The following is a 23820-nucleotide window of genomic DNA, read 5'->3' as shown; positions in this document are numbered from 1 at the left end:
TTATACGCAAGGCAACAAGAAGACTTCAGCAATTAAATGGTTGCCTTTTAAAACAAAAATGTACTATCACTGTTAACATCAGCCAAAGAACAAGCCAATCCACTAAGTACTGTTTAACATCTCCGACATCACAGTTTAATGTTGCATCTTTATTATAATAAAATTATGCAAACTTCAATGTGTGAACTCACTAATAACAAAATATTTGTTAACTGCGATACGAGTACATATATATAATCCTACTGATCAGTATTACTGACTTTGATCTTTTTCAAAATCCACTTTTATTTTGTATGTGGATATTCTTATTAAGAATTTGGTCTTAGAAATCTCTTTGATGTGGCACTAATTTCTGGAAAAATGTATGCAGCTGTACTTGTACCAGTCTTGTGGCCATTCTATAACAAAAAAATGTTAATAAAAAGACACCTACGGTATCTTTATAAACATTCCATTTATTAACACTGCGTATTAAAAGGTTGTCTGTTCAGCTTGACTATACTTTTCTTATTTGATAATCATAATATAAAAGCTGATAATTCTGACCTATAAAATATAGTTCATGTTTTAATTTGAAATGAACCAATCCTCAACAGTATCACATTTACACATGTATTTCGTTGATAAAATTATTCACTCATTAAGATTTTTTACAGCTATGAAACAATCAATTACTTGCTTAATATGAATTTGCTACACACACAATTTTGGATGACTCAAGTACGAGATACCCGTGGTGACATTTCAACTTCATTATTTCACGATTTCTGCTTCATGATTTCACGATTTCCACTTCACGAATTCATGATTTCTGCTTCCTGATTTCACGATTTCCACTTCAATATAAAACAAACAAATGCTAATTTGATTTGATGTCTTTTAATAGTTTTGATAAAATTTTACCTAAATGGCCTTGCAACCAGTGAAAAAGCCTGTTTCAAACATTTCCGTGTAATATTACCGTAATTATATTTTAGCAATTCGGGGAAAACCTAACAAATGGTTATTTTATGAAACTATATCAGTTTCGAACAACATATCACTGTTATGAAATACACAAATTCTTTCATTAACATGTTTTACACATTAAGGTAGTTCTGCACATTTGGATCAAAATTTTTTCTACAATGTAAAATTTGATTAAACTCCAGTTTTTTAAAACTTCAGGATATACCTACAAAATTCCGCAAATAAAAAGGATAGGGTCGTGTGCTTGATTTTTTGCTAGGCTGATTTGAAAAATTTGGACCTCACGCAATATTTCATAATGGGAGTTTATGGGAAAATCATAACTTTCATAACATTTTCGCGAATAGAATTTTGTCTACAAAGTAGATTTTGATGAAACTTCTCACAGTTGTAAATAGACACATGGTCTATAATTTGATGAAATAAAATGTATAGGTCCGTTTGCTTATTTTTGAGATATCTGACCATGATTAAAGGGAACCGGACATTTCACGTTAACTTTAAGACATTATTTTGATTTTTTTAACGTGCCATATGTTTTAATAGCATATTTTGACTTTAGAAATATAGCAACAGTGTCATTGTAACAAATTTACTCACAGGTTTCGATTAATTCATAAATTGAATTTCATTTCCGTACGCCGAATTCAGGCTTTATTCTACGTTTTCCGGATAAATGACGTTACGCCATCACTTCCGGTTTTCAAACGTGCAGAACTACCTTAAGAACCCTATAAACAAATAAGTTTATGACTAAGACAAAATTTATCCACGAACATAAAAATAATTGAATAATGAAAGGGATATAAGGGTGAGTCTTCATTACTTAAATTCTCTGTAAGTATACACCGTCGAGTCTCACGTTTTCAAGACAGACTACCAACAGGAATAAGAGACAGAATGGGAAGACAAAAAGCTCTCTTTGTTATCTGTCTTTTTGTTTTCTGATATAGGTTTATCTTGAAATCCTACAAGAAATATTCATTCCCATCAAATTTCAACAAATAAGAATATCAGTATGTCTAAATCCAAATAATTTACCAACAATCTACTTTAGAATTTTACAAGACTAAAACTTGTGTTCATTAGAACAGTCTAGTTACATTTAAAAGTGAAGTGTTCAATATCAAAATAACAACTGTCAAATGATCTGTCTGTTCACGTAAGTTGTACCAAAAGTTTTTCAAGAACCTTGGTGCCTTTTTCTTGGTATTCTTCTCGTGTCATCCAGAAATCAGCCTTGTCTTTCATGATGTCAGCAAGGACAGCTCCTCCCAAAAACACCAAGTGCTTTCTCCTAGGTGGATCTTCTACACGAACTTCAAATTTCTGAAAATAAAAGAATAGGATCAACAAGAAGCAATTGTAAATAGTAAGTGTTGTGATTCTGTAGATATCACATTTAACAGAGTAACATCTACAGAGAAAACACTCCTGCGGGTAATAGAGAGATTAACTATTAAATAGAGTAAAATACTAATAACTCTAAGTCACAAGAGTATGAGCAAACTGTTTCAGTAATCCTGGATTTCGAGTGATCCAAGCATACATATATGTTAAGAAAATGACAATGATTGTACAAATCAGCCCTGTTGCTTAAGCCATTGACGCTTATGTGTGCGATGTTTCACTGTTGCTTGTGACTCAAGTAACAAGACTATTGCCTAGCGCTATGTCCCCTTTAGACACCAGTAGATGTTTGAAATTTACTTTGGATAACCTAAAGTTTTTGGCGGACTTTTGGACTATTTATTGCTAAGGCAACTACACTTTCCTGACATAGCAACAAAATAAAATGATGCGCATATTCTCCAAGTTACAATCTGTCTATGTCGCAAGTATTGACAGTCAGACAGAAGGAGGGCAAAGTATAAGCCCCGTCAGTAAGGTACTAAATCAGATGCCTATGTATATAAGTTTAACCTTATTCTTCAGAGATATTGTAACGCTGAACTGCATATCTAGGCATGTCTCAAAATTGTAGTATCTATATGTAACTGGTTGATTCTGAGTTCACCGTGACAAAGTTGTTGTGTTCAGAGCCTGTACTACAAACTTAAGTTTTAATTGAGTATGGGTAAGGTAGCCAAAGCACGTCGGAAACATAATGGAAAATACAAATCATTAATGTTGAATTCAGCTTCCATTTGGGTTTACCTTCTACTTACGGCTCTTGTGACTGGAAACAATTTCTGACATAACATAAAGCATTTTTCTTCTGAATATATTAGAGTACAGCCATATTGGTGATGTTCTTGAAGATAAACATCTAAAAGGGTAAAGGTGCGAAATGCAGAGCCGGTGGACTCTTGTTCATTTAACAGAATAAAGAATGCTAGCTTTATTTGTGTATTTACCAGTGTGCTAGATTATTGGCAAAGTTATATAAAACTTTAAAGCCAACAACCACATAAAATTCACTCACATCCAGTTCTTCTGTATTGCCTTTAAGGATTCTCTCTAGATACAACTGTTTTAATTCCCTCTCAAGCCGACTCGACAGACCGGGATACATAGTGGAACCTCCTGATAGCACTATATGCTTGTAAAATTCTGGTCGAGTGTCAATATCTGCAGCCTGTATTGCTTTGAATAACATTTCAGCTACCCCGTCACCTTCTACATTGATGAGATTGGGTTGAAATAAGGCCTCTGGAGCCTCGAATCGCTCCCCACCCATCCTAATCACTTTGCCATCTGGTAACTACAATTATTCAATTAAGAAAACATCTATTGCAGACACCAGTTTACATACATGTATAAATAAATCTTACAGTTCTACATTACACGCAATGAGTGACTGAATTAATCTATCAGACAAGTTTATATGATGCTTATAGGGCGTTGCTACACACGTACATACACATCTTAAAGATAGTAAATGGTCATTTTTCACCTAAAATCAGTTATCTTTAGATATTCATTACAAACGTATGAAATCCTCATTAAATGAATTTGAACTTTACTTAATATAAAAATTAAGCTGGCATATAGAGCGACGTTCATAATTAAATGTCATGCAGTAACAGTGGATTGTTAAAGAGTACTATTTAAACCCTAGTTAATAAATAGGAAAAATCAACAACAACACGTATAGAGTTTTTTCATTGATAATTATTAAGTTCCAACGTTTCGGCGTTCATCAGGGAAGAAATACGATATAAACATGTCATGTCGTTAAAACAACGTCGTGTAAAAAGGCGATAAAATGTATACAAAGTTTAGGTATTTAGGTATTATTTACAATATTAAATGAATTCAAAATAATCGAATTTAACAAACATACCGAGTAAATCGTCGGATAGTGTTTATACATAATTTCCTATATATATATATATATATATATATATATATATTAACAGAAATAGGAAAAAACAATGATATACTCGGCATTACATATATATCAGTACAAATAATTAATTGGTCAATTGATATCAAATAAAACTTTAGAATTTAAACCATCTAGATAAAGCGTTTTCAGTTTATGTATCCACATTGTTTCATTGCAGAGACGATCAATGTCATTTCTTACAACATCAATAGCCATAAAAGAGAAGTCTGTTAAGCAATGATCTTGAAAATTGAAGTGCGATGCAACCACTGAGGAAAAACTAGGGTCAGTAAAACTGTAAATATCAAATCGGTGACTGTTCATGCGTTTTAATACAGATTGCTTAGTTTGTCCCACATACTGTTTTTTCACATTTTTGCAAGTAATCAAATATATAACGCATTTACTTTTACAGTTAACGTTATGATGTAAAACTGTATGCTTGACCAGTCATTTGACTGGTAAATTCTGAACCTGTTTCGATATTGGTACAATGAGAACATCATTACATCTCTGTAAGAGATAAACCTCATCACTTTGTTTGTTGAACTCTGAACTTATCAAATAATCTTGTAAATTTTTCGGACGTTTATAAGCAAGAACATGTTTACAATTCTCTTAAACGATTTTAATTGTAAAGCTTTTTGATAGGCTCAAAATATTCCAGTATTTATTAATAGTGTTACTAATACGTGGAAGAGCTGGATCATACACAATAATAAAAGGAATTACACTATTTTTGTCCCATCTTGAGTCTGTAAAGTTTCTTGCTGAGATAAATTGACTACTTTTTGGAAAGCACGGTCTAACACATCATGTGGGTATTGTCCAATTTATTTGACCTGTCAAAAAATGGACCCGGCTTTCATTATATTCTGTTCGAGCCTATATAAGATTAACATGAAAGCTGGGAACATGTTTTGACAGGTCAATTAAAATTTAATAGTACAATAACCTCTGTCAACGAAGAATTCACGAAGCTGTGATAATGATTGTTTGAACTTGTTTCTCACTATTTGTTTACTAGTGGTAATAAAGAATTTATTTGTATGTCTATCTAGCTGAGTCTTTACACAATATTCATGTGTCCCTTGATATTATACGTCTATAGCGCTTTGCTTGACTATACGGAATACCGTTCTTACATGGTTTGGGATGACATGATGTATAGTCCAAATATTGGTGGTCATTAGTTTTTTTGTTTTTGTTTTCGTTTTTTTAATTATTTATTTAAAACCTAGTGCATAGTACAGTAATACACTTATACTTGATATTATGTTTGCATAAAATGTATGAAGAAATTGTTTATGTTTTCAACAGTACCTTTAACCTCCACCTTAACTTCATACCTGCAATACATGTTACTCGTCAATCAAATTTCCTTTTTCTCCCAATTCATTTTTTTTATTTGGTTTATATGTCATTTTACTATTGTAGATTCTATTTCTTTTCATTTCTTACATGCTATTTAGTAAGTTATCTTTACCATTTCTCCGTTAGTCTCTACACCTGTTGTTTGTAACTTGCTATCATAAAAACAACAAAGGGGTATGCCCCTATCGTATTAATTCTCAAGTATGTCTTGTTTTCATTTTTCCAAATTTAAAATGTCTGCTCTTTCATGCAAAGTTCTCAAAAGAAAAGCTTGAAATATTGTTACTGCTTAGTATGTTCAACTGGTTGCAAGTGGCATTTGCTTTATCTAGGAATCAGACTCCCTACGTCTAGATTGGCACTCTCATACCAAGCGGTCTCCCCTTACAGTAAAGAGACGTTAGCCACCAAAACATCTTTATCAATCATTTTTAACATTTAGTATTCGATTTTGGTTACTGAAATTGTTTTAAGTACTTTTCAAGTATTTAACGCTTAGGTAAATGAAAAAAAAATAATTCAAATACGGCTCAATTTGGTGGTCAGGGAAACAAAGAAGAAATTTCAAGCACTGTATATTCAACGGTTGACGCGCTGTCCGGAAAGAGATCATTGTGACGTCAATAAAGACGTCAAATTGCTGCATGACGTCCGGTTCGTAACTTCTCAGGTAAATAAAGTCCAACGTAATATTTATCAAATATTTGAAGGTTCATCGTTCAGATGCTTATGTACTTACCGATCGGACATTCAGTTCCTCCTCATCTGAAATACGTGATAAAGTAGACAAGAAACTACTCGAAGGCCTTGATCATTTGATAAAAATAAAATAAAAAATAAGGAAATACATTGTATTCAAATTTTTTTTCAAGTTCATGTAATTTTCATGGCCATGTGGTATCTGTGATGGCAGTGATTAATGTAAAACTATAGAACATAACAGCTGTTGGAAGTATGCTGAACTGGCAAGCATGACATCCAAAGTGGCTCTTCTTTCTTTTAAATCTGTATGCACTTACCCTGTAATACTTACTATATAAGATTCTACTAGTGCTGTAGTTTCTAAGGCAAGTTTTTGTTCCTGTTCAATGTCATATCCTACATAGCACAATTTCTCTTTCATCATTCTTACTGTCTCAAAGTCAACTAAATTGTTTAATGCATAGCCTCTCAACATGAGCAGCTGAAATGATAAACCATGTCTAAAGTTATCACTTGAGAAGTAGCAGAGTTTTCCTTGCAAGTTTCTTTTCTTTCATCTGAAACTGTCTAATTTTGAGAAGAATTAGCTCGCAAACTGATACGATGTAACGTAGCACGTTGTACCTGAAGCTTGTCTTGAACACAACACATTACAACAGTTCTAACATTTATTTTCTACGAAGAGCAATGCACAGTAACTTATAAATGTTCAGTCTAATTTCATGAATATAATCAATTTCAATAAGTCTTTTAAAACAGTTCTGTTTACTGATCTATTTAACAACATTTCTTAATTATAAATATATTTCAAACTAGCTCTTAACAAAGCTTCTTAAGTTTCAGCTCATGAGAGCGGGACGACATGTCCCTTGCCCGTACCTGGGCACCTCCCTGATCACAGAGTGTATTGAGTTTATAAAGGATTATACAGGAAAACATAGCAGACACATTATCTAATTTCCCGATCACTTAAAGATACCTACAAGTTCAACAAGCCTTAAGCTACAGAAGATTGTCAAATCTTGTCTGACTTGTCAATTTATGAAATGTACAGTTTTCATCTTCTATAATTTTTTAAAATCTTAAACTACTGAAAGAAATACCCGAAATAAAACACAAAACACCTGAGCATTACACTACAAATTCCTTTCTTTCTTCACGAAAAAAAAAACAATTAAAGAAAAGGTTGAAATGTCTGAATGATCAAAATAAACAGTAAAATTATAGAAGTCTAAAAGATCCAACTAATATGGACTATTAAGTTGTATATTGGGGAATTGAATAATGTGTCAGTATAACAGGGCACGCCAATCAAGGAGACAAGAGATGTTCCTTTAATTGTTCGTTCCCTTGCATACATCAATGAAATCAAATAAACAGGAATCCCTACGTGTTTAGGTTTCAGAAATTAAATCATATGATAGATTAACATAGCTTAAACATACAAATAAGTTATAACTTGAACACAGAATTCATCATAAAAGTTACACAGTAAACATCATTTCATATGTGTATGTAGCATTCATTATTCGATATAGTCCTATTCGCAATCACACATTTGTACGTAATGAAAGTCATTTTCATTCTCCATATTTAGAATGCTCCAGTTTGCGTAGGGATTCCATTCAATGTCTGTGTTTTCACGGATATTCTGAATCAATAGGTACAAATACATCAAATTCTGAAATTAGAAAGCGCAATTAAAATTCTTTTTAACATTGCATGAAACTCAGATATATGAAAGTTCATTAGTTTGTATGTTAACACATTTTTCTGCACGATTACATATTTTAGTTTCCTTACTATTAAAATAAACATTCTTGAATATTATATTAAGAATATGTGATTTCTTAATCATAAGCAATGTACTAGTCTAGGATGAAAAAAAATCAGTTGATAAGATTTAACAACTTGTTTAAAAAAACAAGTGATAAAAGAAATAAAGTTAAACATTTTCCATTAGTGTTCCCAGTTGGCCTATGGAATTGACATCTACTGCACATAACCATTGATCCAACCGTAGTATAACGTTACACGACCATGGTATCAGCAGTCGGTAGTTCTCGATCCGTCAGCTTCTTAAGAATGTCCACTGCCATCGTTCATCGTGCTGTCAAACGATATCCACCAAAGGAGATGTTATCATGATCGTTGAATCGCCAAAACTTCATCGTACCATATCCAACTCGATAGTCGTGGTTTCATTGCTCTGTGTACTAAAATTCTAAAGATCTGCGATTTAATGTTATGTTAACTTTCTGTTGTTTCAGCTTGCCATTCGATAATATGCATTTAATTTAATATAATAATTATGATACTGTGCATGCTAAGTCCATTCATTGCGTTTTAATTTAAAATAAAATAACTTCGTAGTAAGAAATTCGGTGAAATGTCTGTCATATTCTGCCATATTTTAATGTGAATGTTACATTTATCTATCACTGTTTAATCTGAATTGCCAAGTTCAAATTATTTCATAGTATGTCACTGTTTACAATGTTGCGTTAGAACTGTCTTTATTTCTACATCCTTCACCGGAATATTCATATGAAATGTGAGCATAAGCTATCAAGCCTTTTTAATCTTCATAGTTCTTAATATTAAGTACAAGCTTGTATCAATTTCTTTAAAGTCTTTAGTCTAAAACAGACAACGGACAAAATCAGTATTTCACACAAGAGAAGAAACGCTAGCAAAACATAAAATATTTTACCGTATGACACTTTACATAGAAATAAACAAATTTGCAAGCAAACAAAACACATACTGAAATCAATATTTACACAAATTAATGACAATAATCAGTTATGCTTCTACATGCATAACAATAATGGAGTACAACATCTATTTTACTTCACGAACAGCTGAATATTTATACCCATGAATGACCACAAACTGTTATTTCAATAAAACAGTCTACATACTGAACCTAGTATAGTGGCGATTTTAACATTCATACCTAATCCCTGAGCCTACTTGTATTAAATCAACTCTACACCTAAAGGGATTTTTATATTATATCACAACACATCGTCTTCTCTAGACGCGGTTGACAAGCCTGCCTTGAGGCTACGAAACAAATATATCAATTCAGCTTAATTAATTTTAAACACTCAAATCAATATAACTGTACTCCGATGAATCTATATACCAGTGCAAAAAATGTAATGAAAATGATGTAATAGTCAATAAAATTGCTCCCAAAAAGTGCCTTAAATAAACGTGTACTTAAACGTTCAACTTGTGCTTTTTCCGCACAACATCTCTATAATTTTAATTATTAGTATCCATATCGAAAATGGACACATTATAGAGGATACACCATTTAATACTATTAAAATGGTTTCAAGGAACTTAAGCTTCCATAGCTTTTCCTTTACAATTACAATATAATAATGCACCATTGGGTATCAATAAAATGACTATTTACAGAATGAAATATGCATAAACAACAAAAAATAGGATCTTTATATCATACAAATATATACATCTGAGGTTCCCTTGCGTTTCTTTTATCATTTTGCTATTTTCAGCATTTTTCAGCTAAATAATCGTATCCTAATAAAATTTCTCCATGATTCCTTACGAATCTCAGCTGAATATAAAAGTTTGTCATGTACATTTTTGTTTAATTTCATCTCAAACTCTAAATGATGAATAAGTTTAATTTATTGTTTTTAAAACAGAAAAAGCTTGTATTTTGTAAGAACTATGCATGAAAAAGGTCTTACTGTTAGCGGCATCACATCATTATTGGCGTGTCATTGTAGTGGTAGTACTTGCATATTGATCTCGCGACAACCCATTGTAGAAGTCCGACATCCTGGTCACGGCGCCATAAAAGCGCTTGTAACGTAGTGTACCTGAAGTTTGACGGTCTTGAAAACAACACTTTACAACAGTTCTAACATTTATTTTCTACGAAGAGCAATGCACAGTAACTTATAAATGTTCAGTCTAATTTCATGAATATAATCAATTTCAATAAGTCTTTTAAAACAGTTCTGTTTACTGATCTATTTAACAACATTTCTTAATTATAAATATATTTCAAACTAGCTCTTAACAAAGCTTCTTAAGTTTCAGCTCATGAGAGCGGGACGACATGTCCCTTGCCCGTACCTGGGCACCTCCCTGATCACAGAGTGTATTGAGTTTATAAAGGATTATACAGGAAAACATAGCAGACACATTATCTAATTTCCCGATCACTTAAAGATACCTACAAGTTCAACAAGCCTTAAGCTACAGAAGATTGTCAAATCTTGTCTGACTTGTCAATTTATGAAATGTACAGTTTTCATCTTCTATAATTTTTTAAAATCTTAAACTACTGAAAGAAATACCCGAAATAAAACACAAAACACCTGAGCATTACACTACAACGATGAATGTTTAGTTATGGTAAAATTATTTAATTTTAAAAAGACTTTGCACCAAATTAACATGTATCCTTGCATCATATAAGTTCAAATGAAGAGCCCAGCTCATATATCTGGCATGTATTCTACATTATCTACTGACTTTTACAAGGTATTTAGCAATATCCTTGCCTACAATACTGAGACACTGTGTGATATTTGAGAGATATAGCCCTCAGATATTGGGCAGAGTACGTAACATCATTTGAATACTTCCTACAATAAGATACTTAGTTACGCCCCTGTCTGCAATATCGGACGTTGTGAGAGATTAGCAAGAGCGAAGCCCTAGAATTATAGGCTGGTATGTAACATCATGTACTTGCAGTAATAAGGTATTTATTGATTCATATCCCTGCCTGCAATACCAAGATGTTTTGTGAGATAGAGAGTAAATCCCGCAGATAAAGATTAAGTGTATTAAATGTACATCATCTGCTTACTTTTTTAAGGTGTTTAGTGATATCCCTTCCAGCGATATCAACACGTCGTGTGAGATCAAGCTGTAACACGCCTTCGTATACGGGACAAATATGTGTTACACCGTCTCCGGAATCTACAACAACCCCAGTGATCAACCCTGAAACATTACAACATGGTTTGGAATAAGGCCCGAACTTTTAAATGTTTGGTTACAGTGTAAATGATACATCATACAATCAAAATATTATGACGACTGCCTTAATGCAGCCGTACTTTCAACACGGATATTTGATTCCAATTTCACAGACATTCAAGTTTTTATTTATTCATCTAACAATTTAACACCTCAGGTCTCTACGTAGACATGTCTGAGACGAGGTTAGGAGAATGTAAGTGTCACGAGGTATAAAACCACTGAACATCAGTATTTTGTCTATATGTTTATATTGTCCTCGTTCATTGTATATATTGTACATTGTATGAAATGTCTGTATGTGTTATTATTTTGCATTATTTCCTATATCATTTTCATTTCATTCATCTAACGTATTCTAACATTTACCAGTTTATTAAAGGCCTCAACAAGATTTGTATTCCGGGCCTCATTTTTTTTTTATTTTTCCCGGATGTAACTACACGCATGTGAAACTGGAAAATAGATTCTTGATGACTTGCGCCTGAAGATTTTCTTATCGATAATTTTATTTATCAAGGTTTTGTTTTTGTGCCTTTACAGGTAATTGTCATTGCATTAATTCTGTCATGTATTCATGCATCTTTCCTTTCATATCTATGTATTTCGGCGCTGTGTTTATTGAATTGCACTTAGAAAATAGATTCTTGATGGCTTGCGCCTGAAAAGTTTCCTTTCGATACTTTTGTTAAATAAGGTTTTGTTTCTGCGTATTTGCAGGCCAGAACGCCCCATGCCACCTAGAAAGAGAACACACATAAGCATCTGAATGAGACTACATAATGTGCACCATCTTATCTTGATAAAGGCAGATGCAATTTTATCATTTTAATCTGTTTGACTGATTTCGTATGAAAACAAAAATCAAACTTTTTTCCCTGAAAAATTTCTTCACTACAGATTTATATTAAACGAACAGCAATAAACATTTTCCCTATCAATTTTTGGTAATTTCAGGATAACATATTGATAGTATCAGTCCAAAACCCTATAACTGCAGTTTTGCATTAAAAAAAGCGTTTCTAATAAACTATATAAACAAAATCCCCCCACAAACACCCTCATTTCGTCGCCTCAGTAGCCAGTACCGTTTTACTAGCAGGAATTTTCGCTCTTGGTATACATAGCTGGATTAGACTCGGCATTTGCAGATGGTTGAAAAGTCGTCGTATTGTAGTCAGCTACAATATAATCAGCTACAATATCTTACTATACTGAATGCAATTTACAAATAGGAACCACAGTTTTTGAGGCTGGTTTTTGAGGCTGGCTATAGATTTTAATACAGTTTAGTCAGAATCAAATATCCTGTGCGCTCATTTAAGCCAGATAATAAAGTTAATGATTTGAAGTTTTTTTTAACCTCTGCTGACCATAAACAATAATTTGAAACTAGTTCTAAAGACATTTGTGTCACAGAACTTGCCCTTTCTATAACGAGTAAATGTGTTTTTATCGTTCGTCTGTTGAAAAGTAGCCATTTTGGCAGTTTCGGGGTTTTGGATCGACACTGTTACATAGTTTATTATTGACTAGATTTAGAATATTCGCTGTCAAGGTCAACAGCATAGTCTGACACCGATACTTACTTTCATGACCACTTACATTTCGTATCCGATCACCAGCTACCCATGTAATGATATTATCTTCTCAACTGCCTATATTTCTGTATTAATCTAAATACGCCATGCATGTGGCAACCATTTTGATTTAAACAAAAACGAATCAGACACTTACTTACTCAATATGGAATCGGGTCAGTATGTGACACCGGATGACCAAATTGAATGATGGAGACATGATATTAAGCATAGTTTTGCCCCATCTTACCGTGAGCATATAAAGCAAGTACAGCTTGAATAGCAATATAAACTCCCTGGAACTGGTACTTCTCAAACATAACCTGAATAAGGATAATAACAATTAATCGGAGCTGAACAAAATAGCAGAAATTCTTTTATGCAAAACCTTAAACATCAAGTTGTTTGAGGTTGCAAGGGTATAAAAAATCTAGTTATCCAAGGTATTTAGTTATTCAAACATTGAAAGCCAAGAACCAATTAAATTGCTCCCGAGAGTTCGGATGTTTCAGCCATCAATGCGCAAGCAAGCGAAGATTTACTGTATCTGATACAATAAGTAAATCTTAAGTTTTAACTTGTTTCATTTTACTTACAAAAAATACTCTTAGTGTTAAAAAAATATGTCAGTGTTATTTATATATCTTTTGTCTTCTAAAAATATGATATAACATAACGCTTTACTGGAAAGCGCTGGGAAACAAAATTTCCTGCACATTTAATAACTGTCTTGGTTCAGATAAATTCCTACAACTGAAACTAACACGTCTTATGTGGACACCCTACACGACTGAACTGTTCCTTTGATCGCAAAATTGTTTTGTTAAGAGGTGTTGTTGTGTATGTTTATACGACACGATCTTTTACAGATTACATTGTAGCCAAACAGTAGTTGTAACAATGCATTTACGGATAATGTCAAAACATATCTGCAGCGAAATGCGACGGGTGTTCAAATATAACCGGAAAAACTGCTCTAATATCTTTATTTGTGGTCCTATTTTACAAAAAAAAATTAACAAATTGCATGTGCAGATTTCAGAATATGCAAATTATCTATTTACTGTCTCTAAAGCAACGTCACTACCAGAATCATTATGACGCTGTCATATCACACAGATGAAATCAATGCAACTGGAAGTTATCCGTAGTTTAATGTTTCTCTCCATTAAGTGCATTTTCTATACATTTCTACGAACAAATAGATATAATTCATATGATATTCCTGTTGTATTGATAAAATGGGACACTGAACTGTGATACCGTATCAAGGATTTCTTTAATTTCCAAAATGTGACTGAACGTTAATGTTTTCTGACGTATGACTCGCGAGTCGTCATCAGTTTTCTTCTGACTACTTATTAAACATCTCGTACCACTAATAAGATGTTATTTTTTTCAAGACATTGTTACCTCAATCTCAGGCAGCATATCAATTGTCTCTGTCTTTGATCTTTATTCAAAACAAAACATGTTTTCTCATTTCTCCCTTCGACACAGATGTTCAAGCGATGACCAACCTATTAGTCTTTACTGGCATAAAGCTTACATTTCATATTAATATTCGGCCGATCTAGGAAAAGGTAGCTTGAAAAATAGTTAATTAACAATTAATGTTATAATGGAAGCCGAGTGGAAAAGTAGACAACATTGGGCGAACGACGTCACATGACGTTGTCGTGGGGATTAGCATTTACTTATTATTTGTCCAAAGAAAGTATAACTTTGACGTAGTTTCTAGGTATTCCATAAACAACATGATATTTCAGTTTCAGTTTCATTGATTTTTGATGATACACGAAGAAATGAAAGCACTTTTCCGGGTATTCATTGAACACCCCTTGCACATTGAACCTGCCACCTGCTTTGAGAAGCCACTTGTCTCACGCAGTCAGTTACCTTACAGAATTGTTTGTACTAATTTCAACTTCTCTCATGCAGCCACTTGCCTTAAGCAACCATGTTGTGTCGCTCTCTTAACTAACAGCCTGCTTGATAAAAGTTTGATTGAATATTAAAAATGATAAGAGCTAAAACCTGAGGGTAGGGGTGGGGTTGTTTACACGACATAACAGCATTTTTTGTTGAGATTAATGAATAGTTATTAACAATTTTGTACAAATCATCCACAAGCTAGTTTGAAAACTTACCTCAATCGTTTTTTCTCTATTACTCATTTCGTTATGAGGTTGTTCTGTGAGAAGCACTTTGGTATTTCTGGTATCAACGTTTAGTTTCTTTGGTCCAAATGTATAATCATACAACAGCTGCATATCATCCCAGTTACATACTATACCATTTTCCATTGGGTATTTTACATCTAACATAGATCTCGACTGACTCGCCTCATCTCCAACCATGATATCCTGAAAAATATCTAGCTTAACTTGAAAATACTTATAGTTTAACTCGTCCAAACATCCAAACAGCAACCAGATATTTTCATATTTTTGACTCACTTATTTGTATAGTGTGCAAGATAAACAAGTGAATCTATGGAACGCCTAAACTGCCTTTGCGTGATAATTATTAGCTCGTCATGTGCCATTTCCAATATTTCTGTACAAATCATAATTTGTTATGTAGATAAAGCAGTTTGTTATGTACATTTGCTAGTTTGTCCTGTACATATTTAGTTTGTGCTGGGCATTCACTAGTTTGTGATGTACAATTAATAGTTCGTCATGTTGGAAAATGCACATGACGAACTAATAAGTACCACTCAGAGGCAGTTTAGGCGTTCCATATGAATTTATTGAATATATCATTTAGTTGGCAAATATGAGGGTTGCTGGTGGTTACACATAGTTTTACTTCTTAAATTTTAAGAACATTTATTTACGCCCGGTAATCCTCCAGAATCAAACCATTTGGTGTTGTATGTAAATGATTCCGTTGTGGCTTCTTGTTATGATGGTTCTAGTATGAAAACCTAAATGTAATGAATACCTGAAATAGAAATAGTGCTCAATGCCTTGTAAGGACTAGGTCGTCGTAATTGTCTCGGATTGTATCTGAAAAAAAACAGGAGGATTGTCATCTAGAAAGTGTAGACCATTTTGAAGCACAGATGACGTACCGCCAAAGTTCACTTCTTGATACTATAGCCATATATAAATGATGCATCGCGAACAGAAACTTGCGAACAGCGAGATGAATAGACTTTAGGATAAACTGTTTTCAGTCAAATGTCATTTAGAATGAAAGTGATGTTTCTGTCACCGTGTACTGAATAAAGAGGAACTTCTACAATTGTGTGTACGCGTGTACGTGTGTGTGTTCGTGCGTGCGCGTGTGTGTGCATACGGATACATGTAATAGGTTATACTGGACAAGTACAAAAGGTGTGTTTAAAGTCACGATATAAGCTGGAAATCTGCAAATGTTTGGCTATATTTCATTTTTTTCTTAATTCCTATGGTAGTTATATGCTATGAAGAATCATAACCCACTCCGAAGAAATATAACATTGAATACACTTCAACATTTCTGTCGTAAACTACAGTACAACCTCTCCAAAGCGGCCCTGTCTTAAACAAAAACCTCTCTATAACAACACCATCAAAATTTCCCTCAGCTAAAATATTTACCTCTGCTGCAGAACAACAACCTCTACAAAACAGTCAATATTTGTTTCTCCCAAAGGGTGTTGCTCTACAGATGTTGCACTGTAAACTCTCATAACACTTTGTCGGGATTAATTGAAATGTTTGTGTATCGTTAATAGATTATCTAGCAGACAGAGGGTGACACAGAACAACTGAAATATCATAACGTGTATAACTTTTAAAGTTGAAAGGAAGCAGATACCTGGTCGCTGCACGGAAAAGCTTTTGTGTCCGTACCGTAATCGTTGTTCAATCCTGCATCGAATACCTTTCGCTGTTTTTCATTTGCAGTACTATTAGAAAAATATATAAAATTTGCTTACCTGTGTCAGCATTTTTGTACTAGATCCATCATAACCGGAAACCGCGACAGGAGCATTTCCACACACCAGGACTGACTATGATTCTGGAGATTACCGGGTGTGTCATTGAACACTGTTAGAAGTGTATTTGTTATAATTTTATGTAAGTTCCTTATTACCTTCCTTTAATAAGAAAGTATCTAAAAAGCGATTTAATTTAATTGAATTTTTAGTTTATATTTATGTTTGATAAATATTTGATTATTTCTGAACAAAAGACAAGTTTGCAAAAAGTGTGTCGCTTCCGAATTCATTTATTTGCAATCTGGCAATAAAACTTGAAAAGAAGCTCCCGTGCAATTCTAGCATGTATTAAGCAAGTGTACTGCTCAGTGCTGCTCAGTGAACATAAATAAGTATAACTGATCAGATTTTTAGTTTCGAACAAATACAATTAACCTGATTAACCACTTTTAATATTTTGCTTGTTGTCATAAACACATCTTCCTAAACTGTCTTACACCTCAATAATTTAAATAAAAATCTTTCAGCATTAAAAGATAGCAATCCCTTACTACATGTTCAAATATGAAAATTATGTCGATAGAAGAAAACCCATAATTAAGCAGTTGTACTTTCTTAGGCAATCTTTAATTTCTTTACTAAGGAGACAATTTCGGGAATAAATCAGTAAAATGTATTTGCTATTGAGAATGGGTTAAATTACTTGTCCTGATAAAAAGCACTGGTTGACTGAAAATAAAACATTACTGACATACTTTGATTTTAACATTGTTGACCTTGACAGCAGATCGACCAACAACAGATGGGAATACAAATGATGGGCTGTTCGAGCCGGCATTTCCAACTTTTACAAACTGAAAAAGAATTAATGTTTCGGTAATTTCACGAATTTCTATAGAATGACAGCTTTTGAAAGAATTTGTGATAGTTATGAGCAATTGACATAGTAAATTTAGACACTGACCTGAATATCACAAAGGCCACAACATATATAAATTTGCTGGACCTGGGAATTAAGTAATACGCAATAACAGACAATATCAAAGAACCTTAAACCCTTGAGCAAATGAGCAAGAGCAAATGAGCACTTACATCTAAAAGATTCAAAAAGATGTTCGACATAGTACTAGGACAAAGTTATTCCTTTCATTCATTTATCTGGTAGACATGTAAATGTATAACTAAAATATCAGCAGATCAATTTTCCCATGAATGAAACCTATTAGAATATTGTTTAAAATCTGTGAAACCAAGATATAAAAGTCAAAAACCGAAAGGGACAATTGTCGTGTCTGTGCTGTAGGAAACATATTTATATTAAAACTAAATTGGAGAGTTCGCATATTTTCCAGATAACTATAAACGAAATTCCAAGAAAAAAAACAACAGTTTATGCCGGATCTATCTTTTCTGTCTGACGGATGACCAGACAGACATACAGACTGACACAAAAATAATGACGTACAAATTACCCATATCATCATGTTTATGAAATAATTCTTGTACTTTTAAAGTAATGGCAGAATCAGCAATTTGGGACTGATGTATGTATAGAAGGACAAACGGACGGACGGAATGAAATAACTTGCATGTTTTCCATATTGTCTACTTAGTTCTCTTGAATTTCAAATTAATCACAGATCCAATTTCTTATCATATTTTAGACTACTTGTTGCCAACTTTGCTAAGATATTGCAATATATTACGATATATTGTAAACATTCCTTTATTAGCACAAGAGCACTGGAAGCGGGTGTCAGTGCCCATTTGGAGATGATTGACGTAAAGCAGTGCCGACAATTTCGTAGTGTGCAAAGTTTCGAATCTACTTCGTTAGAAAGTTGACGTTAAATAAAAAAATCTTTCCCTTATGTACAGCAACGGGCTGTAACACAGCTCCCTTTGCACATAACTAGTACCAGATTCTTGTGTGCTTTTGACTGGAAGTGAATGCAGGTATATAACTATCTTAAGAAGGCAGGGAAGCAGTTTCGGATTTGGGTTCTGGTCTCTTTTTTAAGTACTGTGAATTTGTGTATCCTTATTAAAAATCATTAAAACTGTTATTTTAAATAGTTAGTGAAAGTATTTTTTGACTTGTTAAAATTTGTAACAAAATACTGTAAACACAGTGAAAAGTTTCAGCTCTGAGAAAAAATCATTCCTTGGGTTTGTTTACTTTACTGACCACTCAAAACGGGCTAAGCGTTACCTTATTCCAAGTAAATCCCTGCACTTTTTGAATGAATTGGTGGTCTCTGACCTATAGTTATAATTATAATAAAACCAAAAGCACTTTTTTCTTACAGTAGTGTAAAGTAAATATATGTCTTATGTGAATTGTATGGTGGCATACTTCTACCAACCACGTGTCTACTTATTTATCTCTATTTTTTTGTGAAAATGTCACTTATTCAGTTATTATCTGGCAAGTGACGAAACTGCTTGTTATCCATTTAAGTATCTAAACGGGACAAAACTGCTTGTTAGTGCCCATTTCTGCCGTCCACATATTCACTTACGTTAACTAGGTATCTTGATTTTTGTCAGTTAGTCAGTTAATAAAATCTGTAAAAAGATCCTTTGGAAGCAAAGAATGCAACCAAGAAGAATAATAGCAGATTCGGTTTGATTGCGTCTGTTCATGAGAGGTAATGAAATGTGCAACGCCTCTCACGCCCCCTAGCACCGACTTAAGCGGAATTCTATTACACATATGTTGAACGGACTCCATGATCCCAAAGGACCAGAAAATATAACAACACTGAATCCGAGTACGGGGAGACTTTTTACAGCCGCCACACGGCACTTAAAAATTGTTGTTGTGATAGTTAATAAAATCTGTAAAAAGATCCTTTAAAGGCAAAGAATGCAATCAAGAAGAATAATAGCAGACTCGGTTTGATTGAGTCTGTTCATGAGAGGTAATGAAATGTGCAACACCTCTCACGCCCCCTAGCACCGGCTTAAGCGCAACTCTATTACACATATGTTGAATGGACTGCATGATCCCAAAGGACCAGAAAAGTTAAGCATCAAGGCCCCACGTTGGGCGCCAAATGTCACAGGATGAGAAAAATGTGCAGCCAGACCGGGACTCGAACACGGAACCTCGAAATACCGTTCCAATGTACCGACTGACCTACGCGGCCGCCTATGCATTTTCTCCCGTTTCGATATTCAAATTATAAACAGTGACAATGCCTTATAGGGGACGAAAAGTCTAACCGTTAATCGCGAATTTGGGTACGAATATTAACTGGATATCAAGAAAACTTTCACAATAACCACTTATTTATGTGAATATGTGAATGGCAGAAGTGGGCACTAACAGGCAGTTTTGTCTTGTTAACATAATTATCTGCATAACACGCAGTTTTTCCATTGCCAGATAATAACTGGATAGGTGATATTTTTAGAGAAAACTGGATATGTGGTTGGCAGAAATATACCACCATAGTATTGTAAAAAATGGCTGCCTGGCTGATATCGAGCCATGTTGCAAACCATCCAAACGGCTGCGAAGTCGACATCTGGCATATTGATATTGTAGACGGCATTGGTCTGATGTCAGACCGAATATGTGTGCTGCCTGTTAGAATTTATTCAAATCCTTTTGATATACAATTGTTCATGTAATCAATTTTGTTTATACAACCCAAAAATAACACATACTGACAATACGTAATACTGTCATAAAACGGCTAAAATTGACTTATAAACGAAGACAACCGTAGTTAAAATTTTCTAAATATCATTTAAGAATAAGACTTTTCAATAGAGCCATTTCTTCTGCCTAAAGAAGGGCCCTCTCCTAACTTCTTAGTGTCATAATGTATTGTGAAACATGCCCATCATGAATATAAAATTTTCTGTTTGCGTCTGAATAGATATGTATAACGTATAGTGTTCATCTGAAATATATCCCGTTCGATGAATGTTTTGCTACTGCAAAAATATTGAAAGGAAATATGAGACACTGTAATCAATACGCAAAAGAACAGGATAAAGGCTGATTTACTCTACATTGCATTTCTAAGCTAAATGTAATTAAAAAGCATATACCCTTTACAAAGTAAATATATACCACCTTTTAAAATGCAAATATGGACAGAAAATGTAGAAGCAAGCACAGTATAAATTTCTTTCAAATAAAATTTAATCATTTTGGATATTATAAATAGATACATTTGTAACGCTTGTTCTGTAACGCTGGTTCTTTCTATGCTGTTGCAATATGTTGAAACAACTGTATCCCCTTTAAATAAACCATTATTCAGCAAAATCAAATTATATGTTAACATAAAGTCCTGGTTAAACTTAAAACACGTCAGAAGATCAATGGTTACTCACTCTTTATTTGGGAGCTACTGGTGCGTCCGAGTAGGCCAGTTTATTAATTTTCTCACCTTACGTATGACAAATATCTTCTATGCCTTAATAATTATGTTGTATGTTTTGATAGCTACAAACGTTATCTTTTCTGAGTTAGGTAAATTTCAGCTTTAATTTTACAGATAGATTTTCAATGAAATTAAACGCATAACTAAATAACCATACCCCTGTTCCATTATCACAAACGATCACGCGTCTGCCTTGGTTGTCCATGGCGGATAGCGATGTATCTATCCAGGTTTAATTTGAAGTAATGAGATAAACTTCCTTTTTCCCAAATATAAATCCTACAAGCGATACGAATTCTGCAAATCTACATGCCACTCTATTCGGTATGGTACCATCTATCGGCCTTGTTAAAATGTTCCAGCTTTAGTCTATATATTCATAGGGACATATAACCAGTCACATTTTTTTTAATTTACATACATTACAATATAGTCCCGCGGAGATGATAAATCTCAAGAAAGGACCATACATTTTCCATGTAATAATAAAAGCTACGTTTATTTCTGACTACATAAACCCTGTATACCTTTATTTTCATCTAAAATATGTCATTAAATTAATCATATAATATAACATGCAATGCCACACAAGTCTACATTCACTTTCATATTGTAACGGTGTTTTGCAGTATTAAATATTATGGTGGCATATTTCTGCATACGATAATCATAAAGTTTTCATGAAAATTTTATTAACTTTCGCGAAAAAAACAATACTTTTCGCGAAAAATCGACTAAACTTTCATGAAAGTAGGAGAAAGTTTTCTTGAAAATATTATTTTGTTAACGAGACAATACCTCAAAATAGTGCCCTGAACTGCATAAAGATAACCCAATAGTCCCCTTTACGGAATGAAGTGCGTTATATCCACCTCAATCCCCGACCAAGACCCCTAAAAGTGTCTTAAACTTATAGATATTTGATTATAACATTCAGATGGGTTACAAAATTATGGTGGCATATTTCTGCATACGATAATCATAAAGTTTTCATGAAAAGTTAATGAACTTTCGCGAAAAAAAAAAAACAATACTTTTCGCGAAAAATTAAACAATCTTTCGTGAAAGTAAGAGAAAGTGCTCGTGAAAATTTTATCTGGTTAACGAGACAATATGTCAAAATAGAGCCCTGAACTGCATAAAGATAACCCAATAGTCCCTTCTACGGAATGAAGTGTGTTATATCTACCTCAATCCCCGACCACCACCCCTAAGAGTATCTTGGACTTACATATATTTAATTATAACATTCAGATGGGTTTCAAAGTCAACGTATTTTTTTTAACTCCCTTTATTATTTCTGTTCATTCCGTATCTGTTATCGTATGCAGTAGTTGGCACTATCGTGAATTTTTTCCACTTAAAACAAAAGATTCTTTTCGTGAAAAGTTTGTAAATTTTCACGAAAACTGTACGAATTTATGCGAAAACTATCTGCTAAAGAGAATGCAGAAATATGCCACCATACAAAATCAACATATTTTAACTCCTTTTATTATTTCTGTTCATTCCCTATCTGTTATCGTATGCAGTAGTTGGCACTATCGTGAATTTTTTCCACTTAGAACAAGAGATTCTTTTCGTGAAAAGACGAATTTTCGCGAAAGCTATCTGCTTAAGTGATTGCAGAAATATGCCACCATAGAATACATGTATGTAGAAATTATTAACAAAAAAAAAACAACAAATAATATGAATTATACCATTTCAAAGATCGCTTAGCATAACCAACATAAACGAATTCTAAATGTCAAATTGTTTTCGACTCCAATTTGAAGACCTAGCAGCATTTTTAAAAAGATTTAATGACGCAATTTCCTGCAGTCTTGAAGAGCAAAACATCGATGCCAAAAAACAAAACAACATATATACAGACATATAAGAATGGTTTCAAAATGTACATTATCACCGCGTCATTTATATTGTACATTAAGTAGTATACCAACACTCTTAGGAAATAAAACCAAATGAAAAAAGAACGTTAAATTTTGCTTTGAGTATAACGATACTTGAACTGCGATATAAAAGTTAAAACATAAACTGAATGAGAATAACATAAAGTACAATACACACACCAGTTTAGTGGTTACAAGAAAGTTTTACCTCTGCGAACTGCACCGCAGAATGCAAACCGTACCATATACATTTTTATGTGCGTGCGTGTATGTGTTCGGGTTTAACGTCTTTTTCAACATTTTTCAGTCATATAAACGGCGGTGTCTACTTGTAGCAGTGAGCACAATGCCCAACTTTATAGTGCTACCTCACTGGAATATCACACCGTAGACTATCCTCTTCATGCTGAGCGCCAAGCAATAGCATAATCAGCTCTTACATACACTGTCAGGTCTGTCATATCTAACAAGTTATAATTGCACAGTACCACTAGTATCACTGCAAGATTTTGGAATATATTTTGCAGAGTTGACCTAAAATATCTTTCTTGCATCAAATATACCCCACCCCAACCCCAATTTTCATTTGTGTTTA

The 23820-nt window shown here is 33.5% G+C and overlaps 1 protein-coding gene across 1 annotated transcript; it reads right to left on the bottom strand.

Moving 5' to 3' along the window:
• Positions 1-883: 883 nt before the first annotated feature.
• On the bottom strand, positions 884-21633 carry LOC123542277 (actin-related protein 2-like). Its single transcript, XM_045328019.2, has 8 exons — positions 21488-21633; positions 17683-17781; positions 15144-15359; positions 13244-13316; positions 11241-11377; positions 6708-6857; positions 3395-3673; positions 884-2298 (listed from the first exon to the last, which is right to left on the bottom strand). The coding sequence occupies exons 1-8, from the start codon at positions 21533-21535 to the stop codon at positions 2128-2130; spliced, it is 1173 nt and encodes a 390-aa protein (XP_045183954.1). The 5' UTR covers positions 21536-21633; the 3' UTR covers positions 884-2127.
• Between the last annotated feature and the right edge of the window lie 2187 nt (positions 21634-23820).

This window comes from Mercenaria mercenaria, chromosome 1 (genome assembly GCF_021730395.1).
Source record: "Mercenaria mercenaria strain notata chromosome 1, MADL_Memer_1, whole genome shotgun sequence".
Taxonomy (NCBI): domain Eukaryota; kingdom Metazoa; phylum Mollusca; class Bivalvia; order Venerida; family Veneridae; genus Mercenaria; species Mercenaria mercenaria.
The sequence above is the reverse complement of the archived record's forward strand: the minus strand, read 5'-3'. Positions and strand labels throughout refer to the sequence as shown.